The sequence below is a fragment of the Alosa sapidissima genome, chromosome 23, assembly GCF_018492685.1.
Source record: "Alosa sapidissima isolate fAloSap1 chromosome 23, fAloSap1.pri, whole genome shotgun sequence".
Lineage (NCBI taxonomy): Eukaryota > Metazoa > Chordata > Actinopteri > Clupeiformes > Clupeidae > Alosa > Alosa sapidissima.
In genome coordinates, this window is record NC_055979.1 from 28,716,693 (window position 1) to 28,739,586 (window position 22,894).

The following is a 22,894-nucleotide window of genomic DNA, read 5'->3' on the forward strand; positions in this document are numbered from 1 at the left end:
CAAGCCTCAGGCCTCAGCCCTCAGTGCAGTGCAAGCCTAAATGTCCTAAGACTCAAACCTCAGCCCTCAGTGCAAGCCTAAATGTCCCGAGACTCAAGCCTCAGCCCTCAGTGCAAGCCTAAACGTTCCTGAGACTCAAACCTCAGCCCTCAGTCCTCTTTGCTTAGCCCTCAGTGCAGTGCAAGCCTAAACGTCCTGAGACTCAAACCTCAGTCCTCTTTGCTCAGCCCTCAGTGCAGTGCAAGCCTAAACGTCCTGAGACTCAGCCCTCAGTGCAGTGCAAGCCTAAACGTCCTGAGGTAAAAGTCAACAAGTGGGTCAGCACAGCCTGCACAGCTGTAGTCATGTAAACACCACATACCAGCAGAATAATCTTACTGACAGTCACACACACACACACACACAGTCTCTCTCTCTCTCTTTCTCTCTCTCTCTCACACACACACACACACAACCTTTCTCTCTCTCTCTCAGTCACTCACTCACCACACACACACACACTTGGAATGAAATTATTCGATAGGCTACTCATGCTAAAGCAAGGAAGAGAAAGTGACAGTAACTGATCTTGAAAGAGGAAACTGTGCCTCGGCCTCAACGCCACTTTGATGATATAGGCTACTCTACTTATGATCATACCACCAGCATGCTGGTCCACCTGTTTACTAAACTTTACGTGTCCTCTACATACGTGGAAACTCTTGTCATCTCTCTTTCTCTCTCTCTCTCTCTAAATCCATCAATGCCCTCTTCACACACGTAGGCGCACCCTGACCTGACTAAAATGGCATAACTGCCAAATTTAATATAGCCGTGAAACACGCACATTGTATCGACTTTTCTGAGCCAGTGACATGTGAAAAGCCAAACGAGGCTCGTTCCACACCAACGCTCAGCCACAGCACAAGCTGACTAACAACCACATGTAGGCAACTGAAACGAGAGACATTAACGAGAAATGTCACTCACTAGAACTTACCTCAGAGATGACGCAAGTTTGCTTTTTGTGCCGCGTTCAGGACGGGTGCAGTTAAGTCAAACCCAGAACAATTCGCCTCTCTTTTCCTCCAGTCGTACAATAGCCTACAGCTACGAGCACTACGGGTTATGTGAAGTCATGCGAGGTCCAGTTGTTCTGCCATAGCCTACAGACGCTCATTCTCAGCAGATACCCAGGAAATACCCGCGGGGTGTCGCTTCCTCTCAAACTTGGCACATCCTCCGTTTACGAGGACAACATTTAAGGTGCAATATGAATAGTTTAACAGACGATAATAAATTCGATGGCTAAATAATGCAAGAGTCAATTCTAAAGGGCAAAAGGAATGACCTGAATATGACATTAGTCCAACTCTAACGCAATAGCCTTGAGAAACGTTCTTAAAAACAACGCCTTAAAAGAGCTTAGTGCCTTTGCGAAATCTTATCAACCCATCGTTAGGATAACTGTTAACCTACCTCTACTCAAGTTTTCATCACCCGCTGTCGCAGGATAGATGCCTGCGTGCCACTCCTTCACGGTCAAAGCAGTATCACTTTAGCCTATGTGTTCCGCTTCAACTTCTCACTTTCCACGATGAGATCTTCCGAAGTATTTTTCCACGTACCAACCAGTTAGACTCTCTTCCCGTCCATTCTGGAGATCACATTACATTTAAAGCAGCGATTTCACCCAAATAAAAAAAGTGACAGTGTCGCAGCCCTCGCTCTTTTTGCAGCCGAGTTTGTTTGCTTCTGCCGACAGAAAAAAAAAATCGAGTCTGAGCTTCTGCCTTATCCGGGACATTTGCTGCTGCTGTGATGCAACGTTTCCAGATGTGGGCCGCGCGCGCAGAAGTTCAGGCGTGTAAACGTCTCGCTGCCAGTGCCACATCTGCGAGAGAAAGTAGCTGGGCCTACTCCAGTGCTGGTAGGCTACGACCAGCCAGCCAGCGAGGCATCGGCATGGTATCAGGGCCAGAGAGCCAACTGGCCCCTCCTCACCCTTCGAAACAGAAGCCTCATGGCCTGAGATATTTAATATATAAAGATAAAGGCCTATTAAATAAAGTTTCATTAAGTCTGTATAAAGATACAGATATCATGCGTTGGAATTGATATTAAAATAATGCATGCTATTGTTTCCTTTTCCTTACAAAATGATAAAAGTCTCAAGACTTTTTATATATATTTTTATAGATGATCCCCAAGGGGAAATTCAAGGTCTCAGTAGCATACAGACATCACACACAACATGCACTTACAGCAGAAAAAGTAATATACTTATAAAAACCTCCACTGTACAATAGAGACAGTAGAAGATAAACATGATACTAAAATAATAATATTTTATATAAATCCCATAAACCTCAACCAGGATAAGCCTACTCCTGTAGTAGAGTGGCTGTGAGAGAGTACAAGTGGTTTAAAGTTTATTGCAAACAAAATCACACTCAGTTGGCACCAACTGAAACAGGCAAATAGGCCTATAAAAATGTATGAGAGCTCTGGTGGCATCCATGCAAACAGCAGTGTTGCCTTGAACAGGAAGTTACTCTTTCATAATGTCTCATTTTCATTCTTCACAAAACTCTTGTGATGTGCGGGCGGCCGGCCACTCCTTTGTTTCCTCCTTTTTAAAAAGTTACATTTTGGAGCTTTTGTAAAAACATGCATGTGTGTGTGGACATGTGAACACACACTCAAACTAATAATGAAGAAAGCACAGACGTTTTTTTTTTTTTTTTTTTTTTAAGTATGATGGCTGCAACTTTCTGCATGGTCTTTATTGGGGACAAATCCATTTAAATTCACATGGGGACTTCTGACCCTCATTCATTTATCTTTCCTCTATAATGCAGCCTTTACATGCTCTTAAGTTGATTCTACCAGAAGCACTCCAATCTGCTTTCTAAACATGCAGGTGAATAGTGTTTAACACTTTACAGCTTTACAGTAGTTCAAACAGTCTCATGAAACAACATCAGGGGCCCTTATCTCAGTAGAGCTAGAGAGAGAGGTCAGAGGTCAACAGCAGGCCATCAGGGTCATGACACAGGGATGATTCATGCTTGAGATGCTACAGCAGACTGCGGTCTGTGGTAAAAATGCCAAGCTTCCATGGAACTTTACAGAGGATGGAGCAAAGCCACCTTCATGCATCTGAGAATGGATGTGAAGGTGTGAGGGTGTATGGGTGTGGAGGGGGTGGCTTCAGCATTTATGACTTCAAGTAAGTGATTTCAACTCTATAATGTATCTGTGTGTGTGTGTGTGTGTGTGTTGTGTTCTGTTGTGCTTGTGTGTGTGTTTCACTGTACCCAACATACAGAATATCTATGAATCCAAACATCCACGTGAATGGGGAGAACACATACATGTAGCACTCAAGTGTCCCAGGATAAGTGAGCATACGGGGGTGAGACATGTAACTCAGTCCCAGGCTTGTGCTCAGGCCTCCAGAGCTTTCAACCCTGCATGTGCAGCTCAATCAGACGTCCAGCAAAAACTCCAATCGTCCCGATAATACACACAGCCATGAACACACACAGCAGAATGTGATCCATCACCATGGCAACAAACTTCCACTCCTCCGAAGCCTAGAAAGAGAGAGAAAGAGAGAGGGAAAGAAAGCAGGACAAAAGCAGATGATATCAGAGATGGAGAAAGTATGATAAAGTGACAGATAAAACAGTGTGATTGAGAGAAAGAAAGATAAATCTAAGAGACAGAGAGGGAAAGAGAAGTGAATAGAGATGGGGGAAGAGAGAGTGACATGGCAAAACAGGAATGTACACAAGAGTCTTGAGAATGTGTCACAACAGTCTATGGAATGCACATGACGTGAGGAGCCTACAGTTGAGACCAAGAAAATAACTTCACTTTGAAGGACAGTTTACACCAGGAGCGATAACTATAACGATAACCATAACCATAACGATAAAAGTGTCCACGCTGACCAATGATAAGGAAAGTCTCTCCTTGTGTTGATGAATGTGATGGCTAAAATTTGATGGATTCTGTTTGGCTGTCAGCTTTTTAAACTTTCTCAAAATCACTCTGAAAGTGATTCCAAACGACATCGTTCTTCATGTCGTTATAGATTATGTGTGGACGTCAAATCATATTTGCTAGAACGATATTTTTTTTGCTGTCATCGTTATAGTTGTCATTCTTGGTTTGAACGGCCCTTTAAACTTAAAAAATAACTTTAAACTAAAATAACTAAAATAACTTGTAAAGCATTTTGTTGATCATGTGATCAATCATGTGAAATGATGTCAGTGTTGTAGTCAATTCACTATGCCTCGAGTCCGAGTCCAGGTTTGAGTCTCCAGTGTTCAAGTCCGAGCCCTCGTCTCAATTTCCGAGTCTGCATGGTCGGAATGTACGAGACCGAGTCCAAGTTCAAGTCATTCAGTGCTGAAGTCCAAGTCAAGTCACGAGTCTCTAAATTTAGCTCATGACTCAGACTCGAGTACTACAACACTGACTGAAACATAAAGAGAGAGGCTGAAAACGAGAGAGACTGAGAGAGACAGGGAGTGAACGACTGACTACTACATAAGGAGAATCAGAATCAGAATCAGAATCAGATTCAGAATCAGAATCAGAATCAGAATCAGATTGTGATTCTAAGAACACTGGCATTACGTTGTTGGATTCTGATTGTGACTCTAAGAACAATGGCATTACGTTGTTGGACTCAGGTTCTGATTCTAAGAACACTGGCATTACATTGTTGGATTCTGATTGTGATTCTAAAAACACTGGCATTACGTTGTTGGACTCCTCGTCACTCCTCATAGTCTCAGCGATGTACTTGACGCCGTCGATGGCGCTCCGGACATCCGGATTCTTGATGACGGGCGATTGGAAGGTGACAAAAGCAGGCCCTGGCTTTCCGGAGATTTCCGAGATGTCCATGTCATTCTGGAAGATCTGCTTCTCCCGGCGTTCCTCAGACGGACGCTTCATGGTGGAGAAGTACATCAGGTTGGGAATCGTGTCAATGAAGATCTGGAGTGGAGAAGAGAACACGCGCACACACACACACACACACACACACACACACCACACACACACACACACACAGACACACAAACACACACACACACAGACACACAGACACACACACACACACAGACACACACACACACACACACATTTAATTAATTTATTTGGGATGACCAATACTGATTACAACAACACAGCATTCCAAATATTAATAAAGAGCCCATTTGTGTCTCACACAGCAACACAAACACTGTGCAAGTGTTTACAGCTTTACAGGTAAATCAGGATAAATACATATTATCAGCTAAATCAGTGGATAAATACATACTATCAGGGATAGAGATGGCACCGCCTTTTCCATACATGCAGACTGCCTATGATGGCTGACACAGAGCAGTATTTGGCTATTTGCTTAGATTTTGTCTTGTTAAGTCCAGCAATTTGCAATCCTCTAACACAGAGTCTGAACATGTCCAAGGCTACTATAAATAAGTATATATTTCTGTCCTGTCTCAAAGGCATGATCTAACAAATGTGGAATGAGAGAGTGCAATAACATCATTTGCTAAATACACTTCACAGCCAGCTGTTGCGATGGCATTGACTGGCAGAGCTGCGCACATGATAGGACAAAGAGAGAGTTTAAGGTTATTTACAAACTTATTTGTTGTTGTTGTTGTTGTTGTTGTTATCTCTATACACCAAACTGTGATCAACTGATGTGTATTCAATGTGGCGGTCAACATTAGGAGCCTTCACATGATGGCCTGGCTGCTATAGCAACTGGCCTGAGAGGACGGAGAATGCCACTGGCAGTGCTTTAGTTGACCAGCAGGTGGGAGTGTAGAGTAATGAATGAATCCTGAAGAGTGTACTGTACACTAACAAAAATTCAAACATAAATGCACTGAGCTATTCACATACCATTTGTATGCAAACATCTAGTAATCAGCGGACAAAAGGCTAATGTTAAGGCTGTATTATACTCACATCAGATTAAAGTCTCTTTCAATAAAGAAATATAAAAGCTCTCTTACACTTCCTCTTCCAATCAGCCCCCCCTCTCTATCTAATAATAATAATAACAATAATAATAATAATAATAATAATAATAATAATAATAATACATTTTATTTGTAATACACTTTACATAGGGAATCTCAAAGGCCTAACAGACAGAAGACAGAGGATCACATTTAGCAGCAGCCGTCCAGCTTAAAATCAGCAGTTAATAAAAAAAAAAAAAGAAAGTCATACACTCTGCTAAAAAGAAATGTTTTAAGACCGTTTAAAACTGTCCATAGACTGAGGACTACTAGAGTTCGCAGACTCTCTCTCTGTGTCTTGGGCTTATTTGTCTGTGCCCCCCCCCCCCCCACCCACCCAACCCCTCTCTCTGTCCCTCGCTCTACCACACACTCCCTTACCGTGCGGACCCACTGGGGCATGGTGTGTGTGCTGGGAGATCGGTGGTGTGTGTTGATGACGACGACGGTGATGATGATGGAGGCGATGACGAAGACCATGGTGAAGAGCATGTACTTCCCGATGAGGGGCACCGCGCTGGAGGTGGATGGGATGAGCTCCACGATGACCAGCAGGAACACGGTGAGGGACAGCAGGACAGAGATGCTCAGGGTCATCTTCTCACCTGCACACACACACACACACACACACACACACACACACACACACGGTGAGAGACAGCAGGACGGAGATGGTCAGGGTCATCTTCTCACCTAAACACAGACACACACACACACACACACACACACACATTTGTGTGTTACCTGAGTCTGTTGGCAGGTAGAACACCAGCCCTGTGAGGAAGCTGAACAGCATGCACGGGATGATGACGTTGACGATGAAGTAGAGGGGAAGTCTCAGCATCAGGAAGTGGTAGGTGATGTCCAGGTACGGCGTATCCGGGCAGCAGGCGTAGTAGACCCAGTGCTTCCAGTTACGGTAGTCCTTCATCACCCATTCCCCACTCTCCATGAAGTTACTCAGGTCAGGACGGTCACTATCCTAGAACACACACACACATACACTCTCCATGAAGTTACTCAGGTCAGGACGGTCACTATCCTAGAACACACACACACATACACACACACATACACACTCCATGAAGTTACTCAGGTCAGGACGGTCACTATCCTAGAACACATACACACACACATACACACTCCATGAAGTTACTCAGGTCAGGACGGTCACTATCCTATAACACACACACATACACACACACATACACACTCCATGAAGTTACTCAGGTCAGGACGGTCACTATCCTAGAACACACACACATACACTCTCCATGAAGTTACTCAGGTCAGGACGGTCACTATCCTATAACACACACACACATACACACTCCATGAAGTTACTCAGGTCAGGACGGTCACTATCCTATAACACACACACACATACACACTCCATGAAGTTACTCAGGTCAGGACGGTCACTATCCTATAACACACACACATACACACACTCCATGAAGTTACTCAGGTCAGGACGGTCACTATCCTATAACACACACACATACACACACACACATACACACTCCATGAAGTTACTCAGGTCAGGACGGTCACTATCCTATAACACACACATACATACACTCCATGAAGTTACTCAGGTCAGGACGGTCACTATCCTATAACACACACACACATACACACACACATACACACTCCATGAAGTTACTCAGGTCAGGACGGTCACTATCCTATAACACACACACATACACACACACATACACACTCCATGAAGTTACTCAGGTCACAACGGTCACTATTCTACACACACACACACACTTCATGAAGTTACTCAGGTCAGGACGGTCACTATCCTATAACACATACACAAACACACACACACTTCATGAAGTTACTCAGGTCAGGACGGTCACTATCCTATAACACACACACATACTCCATGAAGTTACTCAGGTCACAACGGTCACTATTCTACACACACACACACACACACACACACACACACTCCATGAAGTTACTCAGGTCACCACATTCACTAGGGGAGCATGAATAAGAGTGTGTCTGTTCTGTATGTGTATGTGTGTGTGTGTATGTGTGTGTGTGTGTGTGTGTGTGTGTGTGTATGTGTGTGTGTGTGTGTGTGTGTATGTGTGTGTGTGTGTATGTGTGTGTGTGTGTATGTGTGTGTGTGTATGTGTGTGTGTGTGTGTGTGTATATGTGTGTGTGTGTATATGTGTGTGTGTGTGTGTGTGTGTGTGTGTGTGCGTGCATTGCATGTATAAGTGTACATTGCATGTATAAGTGTACATTGCATGTATGAGTGTGCATGTGGGTGTGGGCGTGTGTGCAATGCGATCCATGTGGCATGTGTGTGACAAGGACAAGGCTAAGACAGACAGGGGACAGGCCTTTGTTTGGGTGTGTTTGCTTGTTTACCGGGTTGATGACCACCAGGTTGCCATCGTAGGTCCAGGTGCCGAGCTTCATGCTGCAGTTCTGCAGGTCAAAGGGGAAGTAGAGGACGATGATCTCACAGTAGCTCTTAAAGATGGCTGGAGGGTTCCACGTCACCATGCCCGTGTGCTCCAACAGGACCTTAGTCTCGTGAACGATGGCGAAGTCACCGTCTGCACTGCCACACACACACACACACACACACACAGATAGAGACACACACACACACACACAGATAGAGACACACACACACACACACAGATACACACACACACACAGATAGAGACACACACACACACACACACAGATAGAGACACACACACACACACATACAGATACAGACACAGATACAGACACACACACACACACACACAGATAGAGACACACACACACACACACATACACACACACACACAGATACAGACACACATACACACATACACACACACACACAGATAGAGACACACACACACACACACATACAGATATAGACACACACACACACACATACAGATACAGACACACACACACACACACAGATAGAGACACACACACACACACATACAGATACAGACACACACACACACACACACACACACACACAGATAGAGACACACACACACAGATACAGACACACATACACACACACACACACACACACACACACACACACACACACACACACACACACACACATACACATACACACAGAGATAGAGACACACACATGTATATCCATGCACACAGACAAACATTTATACACACATGCATAGTATGTGGCAGAACACATACAGATGTACAACATTAGTTTCCATGTGATCTATGATATTTTCAGAAAATAAATTTTATATTTTGGACAGTCAGAACAGCACCTCCTAAAACATAGCCTCTGTACACACACATTCACACACACACACTCACACACACACACTGTCACAGATATACACACACACACTTACTTGTTGTAGAGTACCAGGTCTGGTTTCCAGATGTCAGTGGAGGGAATGCGTATTTTCTTAATGCCGCCATAGTCATCAGGGTTCCACTGTAGATTGACATCCTTCCAGCGCTGCAAGAACCACATGCAACAGGGTTCAAATCCCCAAACAAGTCCCTAGTTTCCACCGAATGCTAATCTAATAGGGGCCAGCAGGTGGCAGTCTTCTGCTCAGAAGGGCTCATGATAGTGTCACCCAGGGAGTGACTATTCAGATCAGACGTTTTTCTCATCAAGCTGGATTGTAGATAAATCAGCTACGTTTTTTTCCCCAATGAGGTGCTGAATTATTGAATAAGCTACAGAAGCAGGTGAATTCTACTTTCTACTGTCCAGGAACATCCTGAACATTTCCAGATTTTATGTTTATGCGTGTGTGTGTGTGTGTGTGTGTGTGTGTGTGTGTGTGTGTGTGTGTGTGTGTGTGTTTCCCCCATGGATCATGGGAAAAGCTCAGCCTTATTTGATATAGATGTAAGTGGGCCTAACTCCCATTTTCTTCATCTGTGGTCATTTCAATTCTTCATCAGGACACTTTGGTTTCAGCGACTACCATTATACTGCATGTTATTCTAACAGCACCACACCCCAAGGAATAACAGGAAGGAAGTCCATACCTGCTTCAGCCGCACATTACTAGTGACAATCTGATTCACTTCATCCTGGGGGAAAACAGACAGAGAATTATACAACAGAGGTCAGGAAGAAGGGAAGAGAAAGGAGGAGAGAAGAATAGAGAAGAGAACAAGAGAGGCGAGGAGAGGTAAGGAGAGGAGAGGAGAGGAGAGGAGGAGAGGAGAGAAGAGAAGAGAAGAGAAGAGAGGAAAGAGAAGAGAAGAGAAGAGAAGAGAGGAAAGAGAAGAGAGGAAAGAGAAAGGACGAGAAGAAAAGAAAAGAAAAGAGGAGAAAGAAAAGAGAAGAAGAGAAAAGTAGAGTAGAAGAGAAGAGAAGAAATGAGAAATGAGAAGAGAAGAGAAGAAATGAGAAATGAGAAGAGAAGAGAAGAAATGAGAAGAGAAGAGAAGAGAGGAGCAGAGAAGAGAGGAGCAGAGAAGAGAAGAGAAGAGAAGAGAAGAGAGGAGCAGAGAGGACCAGAGAAGAGAGGAGCAGAGAAGAGAAGAGAAGAGCAGAGGTTGAGGTCAGTCTCTCACCACACTGATGAGCTGAATGAGCTGCAGCCCCACAGTAACCACCACAGGGTCTTTGAAATGGCTGACCGGCCGAACCACCTTGTTGTAGCTGGTGAATATCTCCTTCACCAGACGCGTCTCGTCACTAGAACACAGGCCGCAGCCTGGAAACAACACAGGGGGTTTGGTGAACGAACAGTGCCTGTGTGTGTGTGTGTGTGTGTGTGTGTGTGTGTGTGTTTCTGTATGACCTGACCAGCTGTTCCGCTGTCTCAGTCCTTTGGTTTTGACTGGCAGAGACTTCAAAATGGATGGGTCAGTAAAGTATGTGTGTGTGTGTGTATGTGTATGTGTGTGTGTGTGTGTGTGTGTGTGTGTGTATGTGTATGTGTGTGTGTGTGTGTGTGTGTGTGTGTGTGTGTGAAAACAATCCTCAGAATAAACAGTGCCTCCTGATGGAATTTTGCAACTGCACAAACAATGTGGCGTCATGTAAAGACACTGAAACAAACACACACGTACAGACTCAAACACGCATGCACACACAGACTCAAACTTGCATACAGACATAAACACACACAAACACACACACACACACACACACACACACACACACAGACTCAAACTTGCACACACACACACACACACACAAACAGAGTCATGTATCAGTATCTGATGAGAAGCCGCAACAGGCTGTTCTAAAAAAGCTGACCTGGCGTATTAGTGCAATCATTTGATCTGCCATCCAACTAAAAAAGTCATGTCCTGGACCAGTCACGAATACACACTGAGCCAAGAGATTTAAATAAACAAGTACACACACTCACACGTAAACAAACACACATAAATAAACATACACAAACACTCATACACACTCACAGACCTTGAAATAAACAAATATCCACATAATTATGGACAGTTGACCATCCCATCATGTGAGATGTGAGATTTCAGTTCAGATATGATACCTAGAAATTCTCACTTTTGGATCACTTGTAATGTCACTAACTGGCTGTAAAGCATGCTTTTAACAAACATGTCTTCTTCTCTAATAACTTCGCAAATTATTTTGACTTGACCTCACTGATGTTTTGAGCTCATCATTCGCAGTGAGCAGATGAAATATGGCAACGATAAGATGCTGTAGCCTAAACGATGTGCTATTTCCGGTTGGTGTTGGCTACTGGAGCTTCGTGTGTCACTGAAACCGCCCCCCCAGCGTCTCGACAGTTGTCAGATAACCCGGATTTTGCAGTGATCTATTAAAGAGGTCATTTAACAGCTTTAGGCGATGATATTGTGTGATCCATAAAAATGCAGTCAGTGTTGGATCTGACAGAAACGCAGGTGTCAGGCTGACAGGTAGACTATTACTACAGACACACACTCACCCGCACTCGGCCCTGGTCTAGGCCTGCTTAGAAATAGCACACTCAAGGGCGCGCACATGCACCTGTCAATCAAACCGCATGCCGCAAATTCTCGAAAGAGGTTCATAAACTTTACCCTGCGCTTTATTTGTTAGCAAACTATAAATAGACCATGTCAGTAAAAATATTAATTCATTTCGGGCAACTTTTATAGAAAACGGTTGGTTTGGAGAACACGCTTTACGTTTGGAGAACCTCAGAGAAGCCTCTGTTTTGACAGAAGAAAGAAAAATCCCAAACATATTACAACCTAGAATGGCATAAATACACCTTTTCTGTTCCCGGTTTTTCATCCATTAAAGATGACTAACTTATCTGACAAACACAGAAGTAATTTGACCAACTCACCAGCAAATGTCAAAAGAAAAGCGCACAGGACCTGGCAGAGCATGCGGGAGCAATCCATTCCTGCGATCAAATGTATCCATTCACGAAATGCGCTTCTTCATTCAGACGTGGGCACTGCGCACGCCCCAAGAAATCTTTTGCGTCCACACACTTCCCATCCGCAGCTTCAGAGCAGCCCTGTCACGTGTCGCTTGGGTTCGGTAGTCGAAATGTTCATCACTGACGGTATGTACTGGGGTGGACAACTGGCGCGCGCCACAGCATGACTCAAACATTACCGCGTGCATCTGTCACAGCACCTGTGCGCTTTTTGCCTGCACCCTCTCCGCCCCGACCGCAAAAGCCATGTGGATGTCTGAAATCTGACTCATCTAAAATTAAAATAAGTCCAAATACAGAAAGAGAACCCTTCAAAGTGTATTGTATTTCAAAACATATTATCAGGCTACATTCTTAAGAAATTCACAATCCACATGGTTAAATGGATAAAATATCCAACACAAACTCAAACGCATAGCCTGATAGCCCTATTAAGCACAGAACAGGAAAAGAGAAATACATAGGGGCCTCAAACCTAATATGCACACATCAGTGAGCTATCTAATGAGATAAGCTCCAAACTATCTCTGACTTCTGGGCCATCTGTGGTTTGGGGTGTCCCATGTCCCATACCCCTGACAAATATGATTCCTTTCTGAAATTAACTCGAGGCATAGACCTACAAGTACATACAAAATAGCAACATGTCAGAGATAACATCTGACATCAACATGTTACAGAACCATACCAACTACACACTGCGCTGGATTTGGGGCAGCCGTGGCCTACTGGTTAGCACCTCGGGCTTGTAACCGGAGGGTTGCCGGTTCCAACCCCGACCAGTAGGCATGGCTGAAGTGCCCTTGAGCAAGGCACCTAACCCCTCACTGCTCCCCGAGCGCCGCTGTTGATGCAGGCAGCTCACTGCGCCGGGATTAGTGTGTGCTGCACCTCACTGTGTGTTCACTGTGTCCTTCACTACCATGTGTTTCACTAATTGGGATATTCCCTCACGGGATCAAAAGAGTATATACTTATACTTCATGAGTCAAAATACTCACTTTCACAATATTCACATTGCACAGCAGTGGATGAAGTTAGATGCTTCAGATTCCTTGGGATCAACATTAACATCAGTGAGGTTCTAGCTTTTCCCACCTCATAGGTGAAGTCACAAACGCAGCAACACTTATTTCTTTGATATAGTCGTGGAGGTCTCAGGTCTCAAAAGGACTGAGCTATACCAACCATCCTGGAATATACAGCCAGTGCTGCAGGACACTGGCTAAGTAGATTTGTGTACACAAGGCTGTTGGCTAAGTAGATTTGTGTATACAAGGCTGTTGGCTAAGTAGATTTGTGTATACAAGGCTGTTGGCAAAGTGTATTTGTATATACAAGGCTATAGTTCTGGTCCAGCTCCACGCCAGGTTTGGGATGGATGCCTTCTATCTGAGAGGGTTTTGTTATACGGGAGAGGATATAATACATATTTTCACAATTGAATCCATGCTGATTCAGAAACCCCTTTTTATGCAAGCTGTATGATCTTGTCTGAATCAGGTGAAGTGACCCATAGGATACACTACAGAGCAACAATAGTATAAGTATAGTATAAGTATACATATATACTCTTTTGAGGGTGAAGGAAATAGGGTCTCTGCATTTATCCCAATCTGTGAATTGGTGAAACACAAACAGCACACAGTGAGGTGAAGCACACACTAACCCGGAGTAGTGAGCCGCCTGCTACAGTGGCATTCGGGGAGCAGTGAGGGGTTAGGTGCCTTGCTCAAGGGCACTACAGCCGTGGATGTGGGCATGGGAGAGCAGTGCTCATCCCCGCCTACATTTTTCCTACTGGTCAGGGATCGAACCGCAACCCTTCGGTTGCAAGCCCGCAGCCCTAACCAGCAGGCCTTGGCTGCCCCCAATGCACATGACCCATGAGGTGTAGGTTACACTACAGGACACAATGGACATGGAGGATGCTGGTGCCTGAGCACTCAGATGTTTGATAGTGTTCAGTATGTCAGCCTGTATGCTGTGGCTGGCTTGTCTTTCATCTATTTGTTTAAATACTTATTTTTTTACTTTATTAAAGGTAAGCCTAATATTTGTTAGCCTAAAATGTTCATCCAGCCAATGGAAGGAGAGGATGCTGGTGGCGGCTGCCCATTCAGATGTTTGATAGGCCTAGAGTGTTTGCTTGCTGCAGGAGGACGAGAGGGTAGACACAGAAGTCCCTTTCAGACACACACTGGACATGATGCGGGAACACAATGTCCGAATTATTTTACCTCGAAATCACCCGGGTCTGACACTTCCAGCACCCTAGAGATGGGTAGAGAGGGAGATCATAGGACAGAGACATTAGTCTGCATGATGCGGAAACTAATGTACGCGAAAGAAAATACATAAAACCCCGAGAGGGTTCTCTTGTCACAGAGTGACACCTGCTGGTCATAAGTAGCACTTCTTAAAACTCCAAACATGACTCAGGCAGTGTCTGAGGAAACAGTGTTAGTTCTCCAGCCCACAGGACAGGAATATTCATCTCTGTACTACAATTTTACATAACGCGTAACAGACAGGAAACACGTTCAGAAGCCCTACATATCAACAGGGCCAGGCCTGACCATGGCCGCCAGAAAGGACTTCTTATGAAATCGTGTGTGTGTGCAAGCAGACTAATAAAACCATGACATCTGTGATCTTGCCGAGTACCAGTAAAATCAGTACACAGATGGCAAATCAAAGTCACAGTCTGCTTTATTGTCAATTTCTTCACATGTCAAGACATACAAAGAGATCGAAATTACGTTTCCCACTATCCCACGGTGGAGACAAGACATATTTTACCAATTAGGTCCACAGACAAACATAACATTCAAGTAAACAATATAAAAAGTAAATAAGAAGGCACATACAATGAAGAAAATAAGAGCAGCAAAATTTGAGTTGAAAATGTGCAATTGTGCATACAGTAGACAGTCAATATAATAGTGCAAAAGTCAGGCCAATAAATGGCTGAGGTAGTTCTGTTTGACCTAAGTATGCAAGTGGCATAGTGGTGCAAATTATGTAAGAGCAGCAGAAGTGTGTTCAGAAGTGTTTTCAGGACAACAACAACAAGTTGCAAAGTGTGCAAGTGTACAAGTGGAGTAGTGCAAGTGGAGTAGTGCAAGGCAGCCATTGTGGGTCCAAAGTCCAGGATGTTATGTAGCTGAGGGTGGAGGGGGGAGAGAGTTCAGCATCCTAACAGCCTGGTGTATGAAGCTGTTGGTGAGTCTGGTGGTGCGGGAGTGCAGGCTTCTGTACCTCTTCCCAGAGGGCAGTTGATCAAACAAATTGTGAGCGGGGTGACTTGTTCACAATTTCACATCACTCACAATTGTGGTCGCCTTGCGGGTGAGGTGGGAGGTGTAAATGTCCTTCAGGGAGGGGAGTGAAGCACCAATAATCCTTTAATCCTTCAATAAGCACCAAATAGAAATCAGATGTGCACCACGGTCCAGTTCTCTCAGTTAAAACCCAGTACACTAAGAGTGACCCGAGTTCGGGCAAATACAGTGCCCCCCACCTCCCCCCAACATCCCCCATGCATTTTCTTGCACCTTATCATGAACTACCATAGTCATGCTATATACCTTTTTAAAGCTGAGGATCTCAAGAATCGATATATGTAAAGCTTTCCATGAATTAACATATATTTCATGTGTAAAATATAAGTTTATCCCGATATATAACATATCAAATGCCCCCCTCCACCACCCCCCAAAGTTGCTGCATTGATACTTTGTCACTTGTCTGTATGGCCGTACCAATAAGTTAGCCCAGCATACTTGGTCTTGAAATTTTCGTAAGAATCCATAGATGTGAAATATTTACACTGTTTTATTGCCAATATATTGAGTAGTTGTCTCAAACAGTCGCAAACTCAATGCGCAATGGTCATGCGTAACCAGTCGCCGAAGCAGTGGTTTGGAAGTTTGTTACTAAACAAGCAAGAGACATTTTTTTGAAGGTTTTTGTTCGTAAAACATGCCAAAGAGACAAAAAAACACGACACATGTCGAAGAACCCGAGGACATGATGATGATGATCTGGAGGACATCGATGAAGGAGAAGAAAGCAATTTCTCGGAATGCGACTCCGAGGAGGAGCAGAACTTTTTAGCTGGGAAGGACCCTGATTTTGAGCTGTGAGTAGACTACTTATATCCATATACAGTTACAGATACAGTTTAGTTTGCTTTTGTAATGTTTAGTGCATAGTTTTTCATTTAGCTGAACATAATGTGCCATGTGTGTGTGTGTGTGTGTGAGAGAGAGAGAGAATGATTTGTTTTTCTCCTGTAACAGTACATGGACATGGGTTCTGTTTTTTGTCCTAAACAATTTTGTTCAGTTATTTTTTAGGCAGTTCTAGTGTGTGCATAAACATGTCTGTGGATCTTCAGTGTGCATAGGGGAGGGTGACACCCTTAGATAGTGTGACCTGGGGGAGGTGTGAACAGTGTTCTGGTACCTGGGGGGGGGGGGGAGTTAGGTGAGAATGCAGTGTGTGTTTGTGTGTGTTTGTAAAAGAGAGTGCAGAGGGAGGTGTGACCTGAGTACACACATTTATATCATTTGTATAAGTTGTTGGGAAGGGTTTTCATATACTTTAGTGGGTCTGAGTCTAACTTCCACCTGTACAATTGTTTCAGTGACAGCGATGAAGACTGGGCCCCGCCAAGCAAAAAAACAAGAGCTGAGGATCCTGTGTCTGAGGAAGAGGAGCCGGTGGCCGAGACCAGTGGGACAAGAAGAGGAAAGGGTGCTGCAAGAAGCAGGGGGAGCGGCAGAGGAAGAGGGAGAGGCCAAGGAAGGGGGAGAGGCAGGGGAAGAGGGGCTCCCGCAGCAGACAGGAGAGCGGAGACGCAGAACCATGGCTTAGGACGGACATCCAGGACACCATACCACCACAGCCCACGTTTCGCCCTATGAGGACTCCTGGCCCCCAGCGTATCTCTGCACAGTACACAATATTAGAACTATTTCAGTTGTTCATAACACGCTCCATTTTGTTGACCGTGGTTGCCAACACAAATAAATTTGTATTGCATTGAATGTGAATCATTTGATGTTTCGTTTGCCAGGGTATTTGTACATTTTTGAATTTTTGCACTGCATTTCATTTTTTACCTTTTTATATTTATAATATTTACTATTTTTTTTTACCTTTGTTTCATTTTATAATACAAATGTTCACTGCATTACCTTGTTTGTCCTTTTTTCATGGAAATCTCAAAGGCGTAGGAGCAAAAGTAAGAGGTCAGAGGTCAGATAATGCTTCTCTGGATTCATGGCACAGCCACTGCAAAGCACTCCAGGTACAAGCAACATGACAGAGTGTAACCTTTCATTTGACACCAAGATCATGGTTCTACATAAAGGGGTTCTTGTATAGGAAGTTTTTTTGTCAGTATGTGTTTTGGGTAACCAAAGGTCCTTTTGGAGTCTCCAAAGCAAAACGCATGTGTATGCCCACACAAATATGGGTCCCACACAGTCATACTTCATCCTATAGGGATCTACTTTGAGATACAGATTCACAAGACCTGGTAGTGGGCCTCAGTGGTGTAAGACAATACAAGTGACCAAGAGGGCAGGATGTGGTCATTTCTAGAGATGTACATAACCGCCTATCATTCTACCCTTTGCCACTCTCTGATAGTTCATCACACAGTCAATCTATTGGTACCAAAAAATTCCATGGCCATAGCTTTCCAAAGAGGTCAGGCACTTGATTATAAGTCGAAGTATGTGGCAACAGGGCCATTGTAAGTAGGCGGTGTACAATTTCGAGGAAAAACTCAAAATAGGGGGGTAAATGCTATGGGTTAAGGTTTACTTTATAACCAGTGTATGACCAAACTCACTCTTCAGTGCTGGAGCTTAAAGACATGAAAAAATAATGTAAGGGTTCTCACCTAATTTTACTGCGAGAATTGTCATTACTGATAAATCCTTTTAGGACATGACAAAACGTGCATATTTTGTAATGGATACAAAGGTGTTGTGTCAGTTGTGCAATTGCAGCCTCCATGTAGACCCAATGTGCAGTAACCGCAACCTAACTTGTCTGCATTGCTCCACGCTTCTCATATTTTGCTACAATTACACAATAGCCTGCTGTATTAACTACCTCTTGCATCGACATGTCTTACAACGCTGATATTTCGCATGGCACGCAAATCTCCAGCACTTTGTATCTAGTTACTCAGCGATTTCACACCATGCTTTTATTAATCAATCCATCTGTTCACTCCAAGCAACTATGATTTCTTGCCTCACCATCAACCATGCACCATCAAGCTCACATGCATTTGGTCTGACTGTATAATCTTGACTTTGAGTAGATATGAATTAATACACTACACCAGAGATTAGTGTTTTAGCACCATTACTGAAATACGAGTTTTATTGTGATATACAAAAGCATCTGGAGAGGAATGCCAAGCAGCCTACTGGCAGTTCAACTACAAGGAACCATCACGAACCCAAACGCACAAAACACGGCAGCTTCGGATATATTTATATATAACGGCAGAATGTTCGGAGTTCAGATAAATCACCTTGTTCAAGATCAACCTTCCCTTTAAGGCGGTAGATGAACGCAGATACAAAAAATTAAAATGCATACTGTTTAAATAGTGAAATACATGTATTTTAATTCTGTAATTGGTTACATTTTTACAATACATGTTGGTTTTCATATTGTCAACCTTCAACAAAAACTTGGAAAAATGTACAGTCATGACACCAACACAGAACGCTTTTGGTAGCCAGAGTAAAGTCGGTGGTGACGCGTCTTCTCGGCTGGCGCGGGACGAGGGTGAAGGGGGCTTTACATGGCGAACAGGATGAGGAAAGCCACCATCAGACAGAAGAGACCCATGGCCTCAGACAGGGCGAAGCCCAGGATAGCATAGGAGAACAGCTGCTGCTTCAGGGAGGGGTTCCTGAGGACCACACACACACACACACACGCGTTAGCTTCTCATTACTATCCAGCAGCAATGTCAAATCAGAGGACATCATGGTGATGCACTCCCAGCTTTGTCACTGAGAAACTTCAAACTAGCGCAACGGTCCTTTTACATGCTAAACTAGACGCAGTTTGAAAACTGGTTGAGACCTCTTTATGCATTAGACGAGTTAACATATTCTGGACCTTTTACCCATGCACAGCTCTGAGGCCAGGTTGTTGTGGATGCATTAAGCCCGCTCTGAGACTTTTTACTCAATGGAAAATCTCTAAGTTCTCCTAGACCAGGCCAGGTAATAATCAATGCACTGGGAAGGTGCCCTTGGTGTGAGTGGACATAAGCAAATCACAAAAGGGTTTGACAGAACACAGCTTGCTTCTTGATAAGGGCATCAAAGTGAGTGATTCTGATTCTGAATACTATAACAGAACCTCAGAACACATAGCACACTCTTGCCACACAGCCACTCATTTTATGACGCACCTCTGAATTGTGTCAAACCTTTACTTTCAAATAGCCGCTATAAGTTTCAGTGATTCTATTGAATTTTTTGCCTTCATTCCCTTATCAATTTGACGAATATTTGTTAACTTCCACATCAAATTTGTTGGACAAAGCTGTGTAACTTGTTCTTTTCTACAGGCTTACTTTTACTTTTATGGCACTGCATGAGCTAACTCACTCAAGACACAAGTTTCAATCGTTCCTGACAAGGAAGCATCACCAAGTGACTTACAGAACAGTGCAGAAATATGTACAACTTCACCATGAAACCCATAATCCTGGTACTGTTGGAACACAGTCCTTCAACATGAGCACTGAGAGTATAGAGTTAATAGTACGGAGTCTCTTTAACAGCAATACTTTACATACTGCACTTATCCACACCTCTCTATAGACTGATGATATCTGATCAGGACAGTCAACAGATGGATGATTTATTCCTCCTGCACATGCTGTGATCCTATAATTGCTATGACCTCTACAACGGTGTCATTCACACCACATGACAATCTCAGGAGATTAAACTTAGAATGAATATTTGTTTGAATATTACAATTAAGCTTTGGCTTTAAAGTCTGGATTTCCAGGGATCTTCCCCTCAGTAGAGGCTTAAACAGAGCCCAGGTGAAAAGTCCAGGGGGGTATTCCAAGTACGAGGTTTAGTGACAAACCTGGGTTAGTTAACTCAGGGTAGGTGGTAAACCTCCTAATAGATGAGCTGTATGGCTTCATTCTCCTAACAAAACAATACCATAGGGCTCTTGTTGTAGGAGGTTTACCACTTACTCTAAATTAAGTTACCCAGGTTTATCACTAAACCACGTACTTGGAATACCCCCCAGGTGAAGACTGGGCTCTAGGTGTCCATGCTCACCTGGCATAACCAATGATGAGGCTGCCGAACACAGTCCCGATTCCAGCTCCGGATCCGGCCACTCCCACGGTGGCAGCTCCGGCACCAATGAACTTGGCGGCGGTGTCGATGTCTCGGCTCACTGAGCTAGTCTGGAAGCCCCGCAGTGCGACCTGGGACATGGGGCTCTGTGAAGCAAGGGCTGAGCTAGCCTGGGGAGTGGGATGGCAAAACATACACCAAATAAACACAACTTCACAAATTGCCTTTTAAGACACAGTGATGGGCCAACCGTCACTTAACCTCCACTTGAGGGATGGAAGGTTAGGAGGCATAAAGCTGCTAGGCCTCTTAATACACACACAAAGCAATTGAGCTGTAGTAGCTGATGTGGTCTAGACTGCAGTACATTTCCAATAATGGGGGGGCAATTGAGTGCAGAGATAAAATAGGACTGCAAAATCAATCAGGCAAGAGAGCCCCTACCAAAGCCAAAACCAATGTACAGTCCTGCTCACCTCTCCTGTTCTTGCATCTGGCCTGGAAATCACTGAGGCAGAGAGAGGTCTGTATAGGGCCCTTGATCCAGCACGGACCTAGGATTACACAGACAAATCAGTGAGCAGACAATGAGAAGGCGCATGAAGAGCAAGTTGGGATTAAAACTCCCAAAGGCACTTGGCACCATGCAAATTTAACACAAGTAATGCAGGGAAAATATTAAAGTTAAGCGAGAACTTCTGACACAACAGGTCAGTACAAGATGTACTGTACCCTATCTAGTTGAATGCTGGCAAAGGTGGGCGGACCCTGATGCAAGTTAGCTGCTACCAGTTAGCCATACAACTAACGTTAGCGAACATTAGTCAGCCGATGGAGTACAAGTCATTTTGAACTCCATACCTGGGGTATCGTCAACAAAATGGTTAAAGTGCCCAATAACAAACTGACGTCAGAAAAAAAAAATGTTTCGTATGAGCAGCTCAGCTAGTTAGCCCCTTGGCAAACACCATTGAATGTCCTAGCTTGACATACGGAGGACACCCGTAGCCAAGTTCATTCACAAAGCAGTATTTCCACTAACGACCATTAAAATAAGAATGAAAGAGAAGCACCCCTAAAAATCAATCCATTGACGTCCCCAAGCCTTAGCAGATTAACTACAATACACTGGTGTTCATTCTGGGTTTTTAAATGACCTTGAATAGTCAGACACTATCACCTAGCTAGCAGTTAACGTTAGCCAAATGTCAGAGGACCTCTTGTCGGGCAAAAGACTTTCATCGGTCATATTGCCTGCAGCAAAAAAAGGCACTTGGAACACTTAATACTGCACCTACGTATTCATGCAGCTGCGCCTGAAACGCTAGGCTGTACTTGACAATTTAGTGTGCAACGACAGTAACGTTGCTTTACACCGAGATGTAACAAAATGAAAGCCTACAGGCCCTGTTAGACGGCTAACGTTAGCGAACATTGGTAAGCTATCAAGCTGGTTAGCTGAAGAGTCGTTGCATTTCAGAAATGGCTTGTTAGCTAACGTTAGCTAAGTGGCTCCGGCTTGCTAGCGATACCAAGACAATTTAAGAAACAAGTGAAAATGACTCACCATTGCAGGCGTAGAGACGAACTTTGCACAGGCATACATTTTTGTTGGTTTCGTTGATTGTTAGAATCAACCTAGCGGGATAACCTGGGTTTCTCTGGAAAGAACGGACAGTTAAGGTCAATGGAATATAAACGTTAAAATAATGACTTTCTGCATTCAATAATTAGTGCACAACACGAAAGACCGCAGGAAACATGTAAACTGCTGAATGTCAGAACGGTTTAACATTTCCTATTAAACAGATGAAAGAAGATTATATTATTCTTTCCCCGGGCTCTCCATTTCACTCCCCTTCACTTACCGGCTGCAGAGGTCGAACCGCTGAGGAACTGCTACGCATGCGTGAACTCTTATTTATGAGGAGACGCCGCACAAATCCCGGATGACGGCATCAACGCAAGTGAAGGTCATTCCCGTGGAAGTTTATTTAAAGTGGACGGCGTCCACTACTCTTAACTTTAATACTTTGTAACTTAGCCAAAGGTTAATGTGCT

The 22,894-nt window shown here is 44.0% G+C and overlaps 2 protein-coding genes and 1 long non-coding RNA gene across 4 annotated transcripts; 1 reads left to right on the plus strand and 2 right to left on the minus strand.

Annotated features, from left to right (window-relative positions):
• Positions 1-2,697: 2,697 nt before the first annotated feature.
• On the minus strand, positions 2,698-12,568 carry LOC121698602 (acetylcholine receptor subunit alpha-like). Of its 2 annotated transcripts, none has more exons than XM_042080839.1 (9): positions 12,360-12,568; positions 10,603-10,745; positions 10,069-10,113; positions 9,414-9,523; positions 8,437-8,632; positions 6,786-7,023; positions 6,423-6,646; positions 4,759-4,998; positions 2,698-3,578 (listed from the first exon to the last, which is right to left on the minus strand). In XM_042080839.1, exons 1-9 carry the CDS (start codon positions 12,415-12,417, stop codon positions 3,447-3,449), a joined length of 1,386 nt encoding a protein of 461 aa, XP_041936773.1. In that variant the 5' UTR covers positions 12,418-12,568; the 3' UTR covers positions 2,698-3,446. The 2 variants fall into 2 exon arrangements, with proteins under 2 accessions (XP_041936773.1, XP_041936774.1); XM_042080840.1 differs by lacking the exon at positions 12,360-12,568 and adding an exon at positions 11,465-11,574.
• Positions 12,569-16,315: 3,747 nt separating this feature from the next.
• On the plus strand, positions 16,316-17,139 carry LOC121698629. Its single transcript, XR_006026809.1, has 2 exons — positions 16,316-16,602; positions 17,110-17,139. It is a non-coding gene; the product is annotated as an uncharacterized LOC121698629 (long non-coding RNA).
• Positions 17,140-19,090: 1,951 nt separating this feature from the next.
• Positions 19,091-22,755, minus strand: atp5mc3b (ATP synthase membrane subunit c locus 3b). Its single transcript, XM_042080907.1, has 5 exons — positions 22,702-22,755; positions 22,401-22,494; positions 21,310-21,387; positions 20,813-21,003; positions 19,091-19,407 (listed from the first exon to the last, which is right to left on the minus strand). The coding sequence occupies exons 2-5, from the start codon at positions 22,437-22,439 to the stop codon at positions 19,293-19,295; spliced, it is 423 nt and encodes a 140-aa protein (XP_041936841.1). The 5' UTR covers positions 22,440-22,494; positions 22,702-22,755; the 3' UTR covers positions 19,091-19,292.
• Between the last annotated feature and the right edge of the window lie 139 nt (positions 22,756-22,894).